The sequence below is a fragment of the Oryctolagus cuniculus genome, chromosome 5, assembly GCF_964237555.1.
Source record: "Oryctolagus cuniculus chromosome 5, mOryCun1.1, whole genome shotgun sequence".
NCBI classification, from domain to species: Eukaryota; Metazoa; Chordata; class Mammalia; order Lagomorpha; family Leporidae; genus Oryctolagus; species Oryctolagus cuniculus.
Window position 1 is genome coordinate 154,957,488 of NC_091436.1, and position 15,924 is coordinate 154,973,411.

Here is a 15,924-nt window from a genome sequence, read left to right on the forward strand (position 1 = left end):
ATTGCATTTTGAGAAAAAAAATAATAAAAATTTCTGAGAAATTTCATTAAAAGAATGTCTTTCTGGGCTGACTCTGTGGCACAGCGGGTTAAAGCCAAGGCCTGCAGCACCAACATCCAATATGGGCACCGGTTCAAGTCCTGGCTACTCCACTTCTGATCCAGCTCACTGCTAATGTGCCTGGAAAAGCAGCAGAGGATGGCCCGGGTCCTTGGGCCCCTGCACCCACTTGGGAGACCAGGAGGAAGTTCCTGGCTCCTGGCTTCAGATAGGTTCAGTTCAGCTCTGGCCATTGCAGCCATCTGGGGAGTGAACCAGCGGATGGAAGATCTCTTTCCTATGTCTCTCTGTGGCTCTGTCTTTCAAATAAATAAATACATCTTTTTTTTTTTTTTAAAGAAAGTATGTCATTCTATTGTCCTCTTTGAAAATATGCCCTTAAAATTTTACACACATGGAAGAAAGTGATATGAACATGAATTGTAGGTTTCTTACTCTGTAATGTAATCTCATTTTTGCTTTGAGGGGAACCAGATGCCATGGATCCTCTGGTACATACTGGTTTCTTGGTTATGTATTTTTTATATATATTTTTATTTTTGACAGGCAGAGTGGACAGTGAGAGAGAGAGACAGAGAGAAAGGTCTTCCTTTGCTGTTGGTTCACCCTCCAATGGCCGCCGCGGCTGGCGCGCTGCAGCCGGCGCACCACGCTGATCCGATGGCAGGAGCCAGGTGCTTCTCCTGGTCTCCCATGCGGGTGCAGGGCCCAAGCACTTGGGCCATCCTCCACTGCACTCCCTGGCCACAGCAGAGGGCTGGCCTGGAAGAGGGGCAACCGGGACAGAATCTGGCGCCCCGACCGGGACTAGAACCCGGTGTGCCGGCGCCGCTAGGCGGAGGATTAGCCTAGTGAGCCGCGGCGCCAGCATGTATTTGTTTTCATTTCTGTTTTTTTAGACTATGTTAACAGAATATTTAGATTAAAGAATTAAAAGCCATGGGGAACTGTGTTAACTAGTTGGCTGAAAAACAGGCATGTCAAGAAATTTGGACCTTCTGAATGGAAAAAGGCCCTTGCTGTATTTCATCATTTTTCTGAACTGTTGAAAGCCCTTATTCTTGTATAACTGGGAGCATATCAGTATTATTGTACATGCAACCCTTTTGTGCTAGCTTCAGTGAAATATATTTACATAAGAGATTGTAAATATCTCCACAGATGGAAAGTTTTTCCAACCTATAATCATTCTCATAAATATTGCTATTTGTTAATTTATTATATTCAGTCTCAATTGGATTAATATAGTCAACTATATTAAATTAGATTTTTCAAATTAAATGATCCAAATGATTGCATTTTTCTTTCTCCTCTACAGGGTCTGAGGAGAATGCCAAGATACAGAGAGAAGCTTGGGCCACAGGATGCTCCTGTAAGTGTGCTTGTTTTCATTTATATTTCTGAGACCCGTATTTCAACTTTTTTTGCAGATGTGCTTTATACAACATGAAATTAACAATACTGGTTACCTACTTTTTAATTTTTATTTTGGAATAATGCTAGATGTATGGAAGTTTGGAGTATATTACATATATAGTATATATAAATATATATGTGTGTTTTATATATATATAGTTTTATATATATATTATAGATTTTCTGCTCACCATCACCAAGATTCTTTACTGTTAACAATTGCATAACCACAGTTCAGTCATTGCCTACTTATTTTAATATAAAACAGTGAGAAAATACAGTATCATGAAATAATAGCCCATAGAAAAATAGGGACTTTGAAATAAATTTAATAGGTAACATCAAGCAATTATTTTATACCAAACATTCTTGCAACCACTTTTATGCTATTTTCATCACAATCCTAACTGATAGGTATTATGAGTATACTCTTTTAGAGTTCTGAGACCCTGTTCACCTGTCTTTGGATTAATTTTACAGCTTGAAAAGTATTCTTATAATCTTTTTATATATATCTTTAACCTGGGTAGAGAGGTATATTTGTTAATTCTCGTCAAGCTCTCTAAAAATCAGACTACAGTTAGCTTATATTTCAAACTTGGAATTCACTACATTGCACTCACTGCTGATTACAAACAATGAGTGTCATCTGGCCTTTGTTATTTTGAGATTTTATCATTTCCATTACTATTGGGAGTCCTAGACTTACTGCATCCTCTACTGTTAGCCTAGACCACAGAGGACAACCTCCTCAGTTTCTCACTGATACCAAAGTCAGGGCCCTGGTTTGAAAGAGCAAGGGACTATTTCTTAAGATACTAGTAATCAAAATATCCTCTCAGAACATAGGCAGTATTGTAGAATAAAATCAGGCATTAGCTTATCCTGCCTTACACATTATATCCAATCTGTTATGTTTGTTTCTCTGTTCTTCTATCATCTTCCAAGGCAGTTATAACCATTCTACCTCATGTGTTATATGCTTAACCTACTATGCCAGCCCCTATTTATTTATTTTTAAAGGTTTATTTATTTATTTATTTATTTGAAGGTCAGAGTTAGAGAGAGAGAGAGAGAGAGAGAGAGAGAGAGAGAGAATCTTCCATCTGCTGTTTCACTCTCTATATGGCTACAATAGCCAAGGCTGAACCAGGCAACCTGGAGCTGCATTCAGGCCTCCCATGTGGGTGGCAGGGGCCAAGCAATTGGCCATATTCTGCTGCTTTTCACAGATCATTAGTAGGGAGCTGGATCGAAAGTGGAACAGCTGGGACTGACCTGGTACCCATATGGGATGTCGTCATTGTAGGCAGTGGCTTTACCCACTGTGCCACAATGCAATCCCCAGGGCCTTTATTAATTTGAAACTGATGGAATTAAAAAATAATCCTCAAGGAAAATTAGAAATCTAGAATTATATTTTTCTAACACTTATTTCCTTTAAATTTAGCCTTTAAACCAACAGTTTGTATTTCATGCCTGTCTTTATAAATGTAAATTTCCAGGAAATTTCCAGTTAATATATTTAACTCTCTTTGATTGTATGTGTACCAAAGGGAAGAATGACATTTCACAAATTGAAAAGTATGCAAATTACCCTTACATTCTTATATATTTATTCATTTTATTTATTTGAAAGGCAGAAAGAGCATAAAGAGATTTCCCATCTGCTATTTCACTGCTCAAGTATCCAAAATAGCCAGGGATAGGCCTGGCTGAATTCAGGAGCCCAGAACTCAAACTTGGGCCCCCTACATGGGTGACAGTCACCCAAGTATTTGAGCCATCACGTGCTGCATCCCAAGTTGTGCATTAATAGGAAGTTGAAATTGGTAGTGGAGCTGAGATTAGAAGCCTGACACTTTGATATGGGACACAGGTGTCCCAAGTAGTGGCCTAACAGCTGAGTCAAATGCCCATCCCTGGAACTTATTTTTCATGAAGGAAAGACTAGAGTATGCTAATTGTTCCTAATGAAAAAAAAAAAAAAAAGGAAAACAGGGAAATGAAATTATGTGATATGTAACTAAAACAATCACTTATAATCATGTAATTATAACATCAAATAATCTGTTGTGTTATGACAATATTAGCAGAAAATTGATGCAAATGAGATTCAAAGGTGGCGGAATAGGGTATGATGTACTGCTCTAGGCTAGGGATAAATAGTAGGGAAAAAAAGTGTACAAAGTGCATTCTCAGGGGAGAATTAGGCAGAAAACCACAGTTGAAATTCTATGGAAGAAGGAGGAAGGCATGGACCTGTGTGGAAGGTGTAGCCATGTACCATGAACACAGACAAAACACACAACTCTGGCAGCATAGGGCCTGAGAAAGCACCAGCTTTGGATACTGAGATGGGATCAAACTGCAGCAACCTGTGCTACTAGTGATATAGCCAGAAGGAGAGTGTGGCATGAGTCTGGCCTGGAGTGCTAAGGGGGGAGAGAGTACCCACTGACCCAGTTTAAAAAAAAAAAAAAAAGGACACATTTCTCTCACCGCATCCTCCCCACAATGGTACACGGCAGCCATCTGAGAGAGGGCAGTAGCAATTTGAGCAGAAATGGCTGCGGCGGAAGCCCTTATGGATGTGCACTGCAGCTGGCTGAGACAAGATGCCATCTTCTCAGCAGGACTGGTGGCAACAGCTCCAGTGTAACTGGCAGGCAGAAGGGACCATTTGGCCAATGAGTCTTGTGATGTGTGTGAATGAGAGATTCTAGCAGAAGGGAAAAATGCACTTTCCCCCACTGACTTCAAGTCTGGCTGGAAGGATTGACAGGGGGCTGGGCATCAAGTTAGGTCTGTGAGGCACCCCAAGCTATAGACACTAGGGCTCAAGCCTCTAAGGCATAGCAGTCACAGGCAGCTGGTTCTGGCAACATCTGCCTCTCTGTGGACCAGACAGGCTGGTGGGACAAAACAGACCCTCAACACCCTGTGACTGTAGGAGTATTATGTGTTGAGACTCTGGGGACTCTCTGTCTGCTCAAGAGGGCGCAGGGTATGGATGGGTCGCTGGACAATCACTGTGTGTGGCTCCAAACACTCGGAGCTCCCTGGTTGCCTGGGGTAGGTTATTGCAACAGGATCAATGCTTTGAGTGAGGACTGCACAGATCATTTGTGTGGTTCATATGGTTGTACCAACAGGTGCACCCATGCATTGATCATCTTAGAGGAGAGGAGGTGAGGATGTGATCACACCAACGGAGATGACCATACCCCCATTCTGTTAACAAAAGAAGATCTACCACGCCAAACTTGGGCATCACCCTGGATACTCACCCCATCCTGGAGCACTGAACATAGCTTCCTGGCCACATCCAACATACACCTCTGGGTATTCACTAAAAGAGCAGGCATCCCACTAAACAACGGAGACATAGTTCAAAGATAAAAGCCAACAGAGGGAAAAACCAATGTCTCCACAAATGCCAAAAAACAAACACAGAAATTCAAGAAATAATAATAAAAAAGACAACATGACCTCCCCAAAGGAATACAACAACACTTCAATATTAGAATGTGAAGATGAAGAGATTGAGGAAATGCCAGAAATGGAATTCAAAAGATTAATCATAGGATTACTCAGAAGCAAGAAGAAGCAAATCTATGAATTATAGAAAACCAAACATAACATGAATGAAAATTTTCTCCATGAAGATGAGATTTTAAAGAGAAATCAAAATGAATTAGAAATGAAGAATTCGATAAAGCAAATAAATATGAAGTGGAAAGCCTTAACAACAGACTTTGTGAGAAAGAAGAAAAAAATTCCAAGCTACAAGAGAAATCTTTGGAAATTTTTGAGTCAGAACAACAACAAAAAGAATAAATTAGAAAAATTAAAAACAGTGTTGGAGATTTATGGGATACTATCAAATAACACAACATACGGGTCTTAGGAGTTCTTGAAGGTGTGGAAAGAGAGAATGTACTGGAAGGGCTATTTAGTGAAATAATTACAGAAAATTTCCCCAATTTGGAGAAATAAAGGGACATCCAGGGGCGGGCACTGTGACGTAGCTGGTAAAGGCACCACCTGCAGTGCCAGCATGCCATTTGGCCCTGGTTCAAGTCCTGGCTGCTCCACTTCCAATCCAGCTCTCTGCTGTGGCCTAGGAAAGCAGTGGAAGATAGTCTGAGTCCTTGGGCCCCTGCATCCATGTGCGAGACTCGAAAGAAGCTCCTGGCTCCTGGCTTCAGATCAGCACAGCTCTGACAGTTGTGGCCAATTGGGGTGTGAACCAGTGAATGGAAGACCTCTCTCTCTCTCTGCCTCTCCTTCTTTCTCTGTATAACTCTAACTTTCAAATAAATAAATAAATCTTTAAAAAAAAAAAGAAGAAAGGGACATCCAAGTACATGGAGTACATAGAACTCCTAATAGAAGTGACCAGAAAAGATCTTCACCATGACACATTGTAGTCAAACTTTCAGCAGTAAAACATAAAGAAAAGATTGCAAAATGTGCATGAGAGAAGCACCAAACTACATTCAGAGGATCTCCATTTAGACTCAGCTGACTTCTCATCAGAAACTTTACAGGCTAGGAGAGAATGGAGAGACAGTGTAAGTCTTAAGAGAAAAAAAAAAAACTGTCAACCCAGAATACTGTACCCTGCAAAGCTCTCATTTATGAATGAAGGTGAAATAAAGACTTTCCATAGCAAACAGAAATTGAAAGAATCTTTCACCACTCATTCATCCTTAAAAAAGGTGCTTAAGGATGTGCTATGGAGCAGACCCTGTGGTGTAGCAGGTAAAGCCACCACCTGCAATGCTGGATTCTCACAGGTTTCAGTCCCAGATACTCCACTTCTGATCCAGCTGTCTGCTCTGACCTGGGAAAGCAGTGGAAGATGGCCCGTGTCCTTGAGCCCCTGCACATACATGGGAGACCTGGACGAAATTCCTTGCTCCTGGCTTTGGATCGACCCAGCTCCAGCTGGTGTGACTATTTGGGAGGGACCAGTGGATGCAGCACCTCTCTCTCTCTCTCTGCCTCTGGGTCTCTTTAACTCTGCCTTTCAAATAAACATAAATCTTTAAAAAAAAGGATATGTATTATGCACAGACACACAGAAGGATAATCATCCTTATGAAAGAATGTGAAGACAGAATTTCCCAGGAAAAGTACAAAAGAAATCTAAAATAAACAAGGGAATATTTATGAGAAAATGGCAGGGCCAAGTCATTACTTATCAATATTAACCTTGAATATAAATGGCCTACACTCTCGAGTTAAGAATACAGACTGGATGAATGGACTAAAAACCATGACCCATCTATTTTCTGCCTATAAGAAACACACCTCACCAACAAAGATACATACAGACATCCAGTGAAAAGATGGAAAAATATATTCCATGCTAATGAAAAGCAAAAAAAGGCAGATGTAGCCATCCTTTTTATTTGACAGGTAGAGATATGGACAGTGAGAGAGAGACAGAAAAGTCTTCCTTCCATTGGTTCACCCCCAAAATGGCCTCAATGGCTGAAGCTATGCCGATCCAAAGCCAGGAGCCAGGTGCTTCCTCCTGGTCTCCCACGTGGGTACAGGGGCCCAAGCACTGGGCCATCCTCCACTGCCCTCCTGGGCCACAGCAGAGAGCTGGACTGGAAGAGGAGCAACTGGGACTAGAACCTGGCACCATATGGGATGCCGGTGCCACAAGGAGGAGGATTAACCAAGTGAGCCACAGCACCAGCCCCATGTAGCCATCCTAACATGACAAAATAGAGTTTAATACAAAAACTGGGGGCTGGCACCGTGGCTCACTTGGTTGATCCTCCACCTGTGGGTAATCCTCCGCCTGCGGCGCCGGTATCCCATATGGGCACCGGATTCTAGTCCCAATTGCTCCTCTCCAGTCCAACTCTCTGCTGTGGCCTGGGAAGGCAGTGGAGGATGGCCCAAGGGCATGGGCCCCTGTGCCCACATGGGAGACTGGGAAGAAGCACCTGGCTCCTGGCTTCAGATCGGCGCAGCGCTGGCTGTGGTGGCCATTTGGGGGGTGAACAAACGGAAGGAAGACCTTTCTCTCTGTTTCTTTCTCTCAGTGTCTAACTCTATCTGTCAAATAAAAAAAACACTAAAACTGTTAAAAAGACTGAGAAGGGCACTATGTAATGATTAAGATATCAATTCAACAGGAAGATGTGACTAAATAAATATATATGTACCCAATTCCAGGGTACCTGGCTATTTAAAAGAAATGTTAATGGATCTAAAGGGAGACATAGACTCCAGTACAATAGTAACAAGGGACTTCAACACCCCACTTTCATCAATGGACAGGTCGACTAGACAGAAAATCAACAAAGAAACAGCAGAGTTAATCAACAGTATGGCTCAAATGGACCTAACTCATATCTACAGAACTTTTCACCCCACAGTTCAGAGTACACATTTTTGTATCAGTGCATGAAACTTTCTCTAAGATTAGACTGTATTCTAGGACTTAAAGCGAATCTCAGCAAATTTTAAAAAATCAGAATCATTCCATGCATCTTCTCTGACCAAACTGAATTGAAACTGGAAGTCAACAATACAAGAAATAGTACATATGCATGCACAATCTCTAAACCATATGCAAACACAAGAAGATTGAACAACATGCTCCTGAATGAACAATGGGTCATAGAAGAAATCAAAAGAGAAAAAAATTTCTGGAAATGAATGAAGACAATGGGCTACAGCAAAAGCATTGTTAACAGGGAAGTTTATAGCAATTGTGCCTACATGAAAAAATTGGAAAGGTACCAAATAAATGAGCTATCAATGCATCTCAAGGAACTAGAAAAACAACAACAAACAAAATGCAAAATTAGTATGAGAAAAGAAGTAATATCAGAGAAGAAAGAAACAAAATTAAAACAAAAAATTCAAAAGATCAGCAAAACAAAGACCTGGTTCTTTGAAAAAATAAACAAAAATGATATACCATTGGCCCAACTAACCAAAACAAAGAGGGAGAAGACCCAAATCAATAAAATAAAAGATGAAAAAAAGAAATGTAACAACAAATATCACAGAAATAAAAATAATCATTAGGAATTACTCAAAGAGCTGTATGCCAAAAAATTGGGAAACTTAGAAGAAATGGATAGATCCCTGGACACACAATCTACCAAAATAGAGTCATGAAGATATAGAAAACCTAAACAGACCAATAACCAAGACAAAGATCAAATCAGTAATAAAGACCCTCCCAACAAAGAAAGCCCAGGACTGTATGGCTTCACTGCTGATTTCTACCATATTTTAAAAAATTAACCCCAATTCTTCTCAAGCTATTCAAAAACAATTTTAAAAAGAGGGAATCCTCCTGAACTCCTTCTATGAAACCTGCATCATCTTAATTTTTAAACCAGATAAAGATCCAATAAAGTGAACTATATATCCCTGATGAACATAGATGTAAAAATCCTCAAATTAAAATATATCTTATATATTTTAATATATTAATATTTATATTAAAATATAAAAAATATTAGCTATTCAAATCCAACAACACATCAGAGAGATCATTCACCTGGACCAAGTGAGATTTATTCTTTGTATGCAGGGATGGTTCAATATTTGCAAATCAATCAATGTGATACATCACATTAACAAATTGAAGAACAAAAACCATATGGTTATCTCAATAGATGAGGAGAAAATATTTGATAAAATACAACATCTTTTCATGATGAAAACCTTAAGCAAACTGGGTATAGAAGAAACATTATTCAACACAATCCAAGCAGTTTATGGCAAACCCATGGCCAGCAACTTATTGAATGTGTAAAATTGGAAGCATTTCCACTAAGACACAGAACAAGACAAGGATGTCCACTCTCACCATTCTATTCATTGTAGTCCTGGAAGTTTTAGCCAGAGCCATCAGGCAGGAAAGGAAATCAAAAGGATACAAATTGGGAATGAGGAAATAAAACTATCCCTATTTGCAGATGACATGATTCTATATATAGAGGATCCAAGAGACTCCACCTAGAGAGTATTGCAACTCATAAGAGTTTGGTAAAGTAGCAGGATATAAAATTAACACAGAAAAATTAATAGCCTTATATACAGAGACAGTGCCATGACTGAGAAAGAACTTCTAAAATCAATCCCATTCACAACAGTTCAAAAAAATTCAATACCTTGGAATAAATGCATTCAAGAATGTCAAAGATCTCTACAATAAAAATTATAAAACACTAATGAATAAGACATTTAAAAATGGAAAAATCTTCCGTGTTCCTGAATTGGAAGAATCAACATCAAAATGTCCATACTACCAAAAGCAATTTAGAAATTCAATGTGATCCCAATCAAAATACCAATGACTTTCTGTCGCTCCCTCTCTTCATGGAGGAACGACACTAAACCCTGCCTAGGCTTCATATCCGAGTCACGGCACCATTATGTCGCTCCCCCTCTTCGTGGAGGAACGACACAGGACCCTGCGCTGTTCTTTCGTCTGCTCGGCCCTCCCCGGGTTTGCTGCTGGTTCTTCCCGGGTTGGCTACCGACCCTTCCACCCCCGTGGAAGGGCGGTTCCCCCTGCCACATTCCCCACTTCCGCGGGGGAGCGGCACACCGCCGGCCGGCTCTCTCAGGGGCTGCACAGGTGTTCCTTCAGATAGATGTTCCCCTTAGATGTTCCTGGTGCATGCCGTCTCTCTCCTCCTTTATAGTCCTCCTCCGCCAATCCTAACTCGGCTGCCCACACGCCAACTACGCTGCTCTCCTCCAATCAGGAGCAGGATCAGCTCCTGGAGGTCATCACTCAAGTTGGCAAGAGGCAGCTGCGTAGAAGCTGTTTTCTCCTCTCCCAGTGCCATATTGTGGGAGAGCAGATGCATAGAATAAGTCTTAATTCCAGTAACTCAGTCCAGTCCGGGTTGCTCCCCACAACTTTCTTCACAGATCTAGAAAAAATAATGCTCAAATTCATATGGAAACACAAGAGACCTCAAGTAGCTAAACTGATTTATTCAACAAAAACAAAGCTAAAGCATCACAATACCAAATCTTAAGACTTACTACAGGGCAGTTATAATCAAAACAGCCTGGTACTGGTACAAAAACAGACATCAGACATGCACAGCGATAGAACTGAATAGAAACTCCAGAAATCCGCCCACGCATCCACAACCAACTTATCTTTGACAAAGGAGCTAAAATCAATGCCTGGAACAAGAACAGTTTCTTGTTTCTTGGTGCTGGGAAAACTAGATCTCCATATGCAGAAGTATGAAATAAGATCCTTACCTTACACCTTACACAAAAATCCACTCAAAATGGATCAAAGACCTAAATTTATGACCCAGTGTCATCAAAATAGAGATCATTGGGGAAACTCTGCAAGATATTGACATGGGCAACGACTTCTTGGAAAACACCCCAAAGGCATAGGCAATCAAAGCCACAATTGACAAATGCAATTACATCAGTCTTAGAGACTTCTGCACTGCAAAAGAAACACTTAGCAAAGTAAAGAGGCAACTGACAGAACTGAAGAACTATTTGCAAACTGTGCAACTGATAAAGGATTAATATCCAGAATCTATAAAGAGCTCAAGAAATTTAACAAGAAAAAAATAATCCAGTTAAGAAATGGCCAAAAGGTTTGAACAGGAATTTTTCAAGAGAGGAAGTTCAAATGGTCAACAGACAGTTGGAAAAAATGCTCAGGATCAGGAAAATGCAAATCAAAACCACAATGAGGTTTCACTTCACCCCAGTTAGATTGACTCTCATACAGAAGTCAACAAAAAACAAATGCTGGCAAGGATGTATGGGAAAAGGTGCCCTAATCTACTGCTGGTTTGAATGTAAACTGGTACAGCCATTGTGGAAGACAGTCTGGAGATACCTCAGAAATCTGAATATAGATCTACCTTATCACCCAGCCATACTACTTTTAGGAATTTACCTAAATGGAAAGACATCAGAATCTGAAAGAGTTATCTGTACCCCATGTTTATTGCACCTCAATTCATAATAGCTAAAATACAGAATCAACCATGCTGTCCACCAAATGATGACTGGATAAAGAAATTATGGTATATAGTTACTATGGAGTACTACTCAGTTGTAAAAAAAAAAAAAGTGAAATCCTGTCATTTTCAACAAATCTGTAGCACTGCGCCTGATACAGATGCAACTGGAAATCACTATACTTAGTGAAATAAGCCAGTCTCAAAAAGATATCATATGTTTTCTCTGATCTGGGGTAACTAATAGAATACTTAAAATGAAATGTTTTGGCGTGAAATGGACATTTTTAGATTTAATGATTGTTTACAGTCTTTGTCTCTTCTGTTGAGGGACAGTGTTTTTTTCTTCATACTTTTTTTTTAACTCTTTACTGAGTGTAGGGTTAACCTTACAAGTATTAAGTAAACTGAAAATAGATCTTTGTAAAAATTAAGGATGGGAATAGGGGAGGGGGAGGAAGAAGGGTTGGAATGTAGGCGGGAGGGAGGGTAGGAAGGGTGGGAAGTATCACTATGTTCCTCAGTCTGTATTTATGAAATATATGAATCTTGTATAACTTAAACAATTTTTTTAAAAATAGAAGAAAAATTGAAATAGATGCAAAAAGAAAGCATTAAACTGAATGAAAGTCTGCTCTTGGACAGAGTGCCTGAGAATAATAAATAACAGAATGTTGTAAACAAAGGGAAGTTAAAGTTTGTCAGAGGTTGTCAGACAGCTAGCTGTTCTTTTACACAATGCTGGCCACCACTCCACCTCTCTGCCTCATTCCTAGTTTTTCACACAGTCCTTAAAGCACTGGGCAGGCAGACTACTTGGCTTCTATGTCGGAATGAATTTAAAGTAATCTGCAGAGATGAGTTATATTTGTCAGTAAGTCAGAATTTGTTTTTTTTTTCCTCAGGAACTTGGAATAAATTCCAGCAATACAGTGGGAGAATATTAGGATTATGCTAGCTAACTAATTGGGTAAATATGAAAGAATAAATGTCACACAACATGGCACATTGGCTTAACCTTCCCTTCTAGTTTTCCTTTGGCAGTAATTGACAAAGGAGTTTCACTTGCAAGACTGGGCTATAATAAATGACTGGCCATGGGCATTCACCTGGCCCATCCAAAGAATGTGTTCTCATGAGCTTTTGTTGAGAATTATATGAGGTAATCTATGCAAATCTGTAGCACTGTGCCTGATACAGAGGACACTCTTCATGTAGGTTCAGCTCCTTCCTACTTATACTGCTCAAACTGAGTTTTGAACGTAGGAACAAACAAACAAACAAGACAAAATATGTAGCTGAGCTGACATTTTAAATACGCTTTACAATGTGAGAATCGTCACATCCAATTGTTCTGTAGACTCTAGTGCCATCTTTAAAATATGTGCCAAAGCCATGTCATGCCTGCTGAAAGACGATGTCTAAGTCATTTCACAAACGAGTCCTTGCTTTCACTGAGGACTCATTGTGAATGGAGTAGTACGTTCCTAGGGTCCCCATGCATCTGATCTGTTCACTGAAGTTATTGTCTTACTACCACTGGCCCTAGCCCCAGTCTCAATATATACCCCTATGAAAGTATGCACAGGCCTTCTTTCTTTTTTAAGACATTTATTTACTTATTTGAAAGGCAAGGAGGCAAAGAAGTAGAAACAGAGAAGAGAGATCTTCCATCTATTGATTTACTACACAAATACCCACAAGAGCTAGGGTTGGTCCAGGGCAAAGCCAGGAGCTAGGTACTCCATCTTGGTCTCCCACATGGGTTGCAGGAGCCCAGGTATTTGATCCATCTTCTACTGCTTTCCTAGGTACATTTATAGGAAGTTGGATCAGAAGCAGAGCACCTGGAACTCCAACCCACACTCTGATATATGATGCAGTGGCTTAACCTGCTATGCCAACAGACCGGCCTCTGCTTTCTTTCTTTATGTGAGGCCTTACATCCCTAGAATGAGCTTGGGCTAGGAAAATAAAGAAGAAAAATTCAAAAAACCTAAGACTGTGAGTCAGTAAAAGGAGGGTGGCTCCCAGTGCAGCATCAAGTTAAGTTCCATTAGCAATCTCAGGGCACACAATTGTTCACACTGGATACTTCATCTCCTCCTGGTTTTCTTTAGTACTGGTGTTGTCTACTGAAACTTCCTTAAACTCAAACATCTAGGGACACTGTTTCTTTCAGAAACTGCATCCCTTTCTTAGCCTCCACACCCCACTATAAAATTCCTGAGTCTTTGTTTTTTAGCCAGAATCCTGTTCTGGTAAGATTCTGTCATGTCCTCTGGCTCTCTGGATGAATAATTTATCATATATACTTATTTGCATTTTAGTTTATAATAACACGAATTTAATGTGTTTTGTTGATACAGACTAATCTTTAAAGTCCTATTAGTTTAATATTTGAGGTCCCTTTAGATTAGATCCGCATAGGGATATAATATGCTGGGTAAATTATAGGAACCAATTAATTTTGCATTTCAGATAAAGATAAATTTTTAGGATAAGTATCTTCCAATTATTGCATGGAAACAAAAACACAAGTACTAAAAGTGACTTGTTCATCTGAGTTAAAACTTAACTTGGCATTCTGCATTTTTATTCGCTGTCTTGGGTTGAAATCAAAGTCAGTATTAGGTTACCTTGCCCACTTTGCTCTACTTTTACTGTTGCTTTATTTTTTAGCATCCTTTCATTCCTATCAAAGTGTTTTGAATAAAACAGATGGACTTGTTGCTTCCATGTTGCCAAAAATTTTCCAGTTCATTAGAGATTTGTAGGCCAGATGTTTTCTTCTTTAATAAATGCTTTCTTGAAGGTCAAAGGAATTGATATTTTTTTCTGTTTTTTAAAGGAGGTAAACTTCATTCTCCTCAGACAACCTTGTTTGTACTAACATCACTATTTTCAGTTTTCCCAAGGGCTGCAGCATGGGTAGGGAGCAATTACTCAGAGGCCAGGATTCTTGAGAGGGGTCTCTTAAAAGTCGGGCTGGGGCCAGTGCTGTGATATAGTAGGCTAAGCCTCTGCCTGCAGTGCTGGTTCGTTTCCTGGGTGCTATTCTTTTCACCCAGATCTCTGCTTATGGCCTGGGAAAGCAGTGGAGGATGGCCCAAGTGCTTGGGCTCCTGCACCCACATGGGAGACCAGAAGAAGCTCCTGGCTCCTGGCTTTGGATCGGCTCAGCTCTGGCCATTGCGGCCATCTGGGGAGTGAACCATCAGATGGAAGACATTTCTCTGTGTCTTTCCATCTCTGTCTGTGTCTCTCCCTCTTTCTTTATGTAACTCTATCTCTCAAATAAATAAATCTTAAAAAAAAAAGAAGTCTGGGGCAAGACTGTTGGAGCTGGCAGGCCCCACCCCAAGTCTGGGAAGGTGCAGTATCTTTAGGAGGGCACAGGGTCCAGGCCATGGATCACCATGCGGGGCAGCTGCCTCTATACAGCATCACTTCCTCAGGGCCTGTGTCAACCACCTGAAGACCTTGTGCAGCAGCTACAGGCCACCTTTCCATCCTGGGAGCCAGGCTGATGGTTTCCAGGACTTCAGCTCCTCTGCAAAGTGAGATGACAGACATCAGGGGGATGTGCTGGTCTAGGGGTTGAGGCCTAAGGGGTGGGAGCAAGTGAAGGGGTCTCTGCCAGCCACTCCAGGAGCCCCACTTGCCCCTAATTTCCTGTGTCCCATCTAGAACCATGTGCATGTGGAGTGCCTCCTCCCACCAGAGCTGTGTGCTTGGTCAGGATGGGGTATGCTCAGGTGCCAATGGCTCAGGGTTCTTCACATGCAGCAGCGTTCCTGCTGGGGCCACTGAACTTTGATCTGGGGCATTCCCTCCCAGGACAGGGGTGTGAGTGACTCTGGGCTGGGCCCTCCAGTGACAGACCGGAGACTCCTGGTCCAGTACAAGTCCCACAGCGGCTTCTGTGGCCACCGTCTCCTCCTGCAGCATCTGGGTTTGCTTCTGCAGAAACTTGTGGGCTTCCTCCACAGGTCTTCAGCACCCACAAGGGATTTTTGTTTATGGAGACCTTCTGCTTGGGTTTAAGGTATATCTATTGCTGATGGAAGGGACAGCTACTCCTGGTGCTTATATTCAGCACCAGGAAAAAGGGTTTGGGTGTCTCCTGTGCTGGTTTGCATGGAGCTGCAGCTCCTCTAGGCTGTGGCCTTAGTGGTCAGGGCTTGTCCACAAGCTGCATGTGCGGGTTGTGGTGCCACAGTGGGATGCACTTGAGCCAAATACAGACCTGCACTGCTCAGCAGGTTTCTGGTGGGTGGGGAGGTGAGGGCCTGAGGGGGTTGTGGTGGGACCTAGCCTGCTTGGGCACCAGGAAGGGTTGTGGGCCTCTTGCACTGGTCAGGTCTGGGTGGCTCTTGAGCCTGACTTGTGCTCTCTGACGGTTGAAACTGCATGGGGACAGGTGAGCTGGAATCTCTGGTGGGGA

The 15,924-nt window shown here is 41.3% G+C and overlaps 1 protein-coding gene across 2 annotated transcripts in view; it reads left to right on the top strand.

The window, feature by feature from the left end:
- Positions 1-15,924, top strand: part of LOC103349690 (ankyrin repeat domain-containing protein 26) — a 151,236-nt gene that overhangs the window by 38,933 nt on the left and 96,379 nt on the right. For both annotated transcript variants that reach the window (XM_008262412.4, XM_051855074.2), the window contains exon 3: positions 1,379-1,432. In XM_008262412.4, coding sequence (XP_008260634.2) covers positions 1,425-1,432 — 8 coding nt within the window. In that variant the 5' untranslated portion in view covers positions 1,379-1,424. The remainder of the gene's footprint in view (positions 1-1,378; positions 1,433-15,924) is intronic.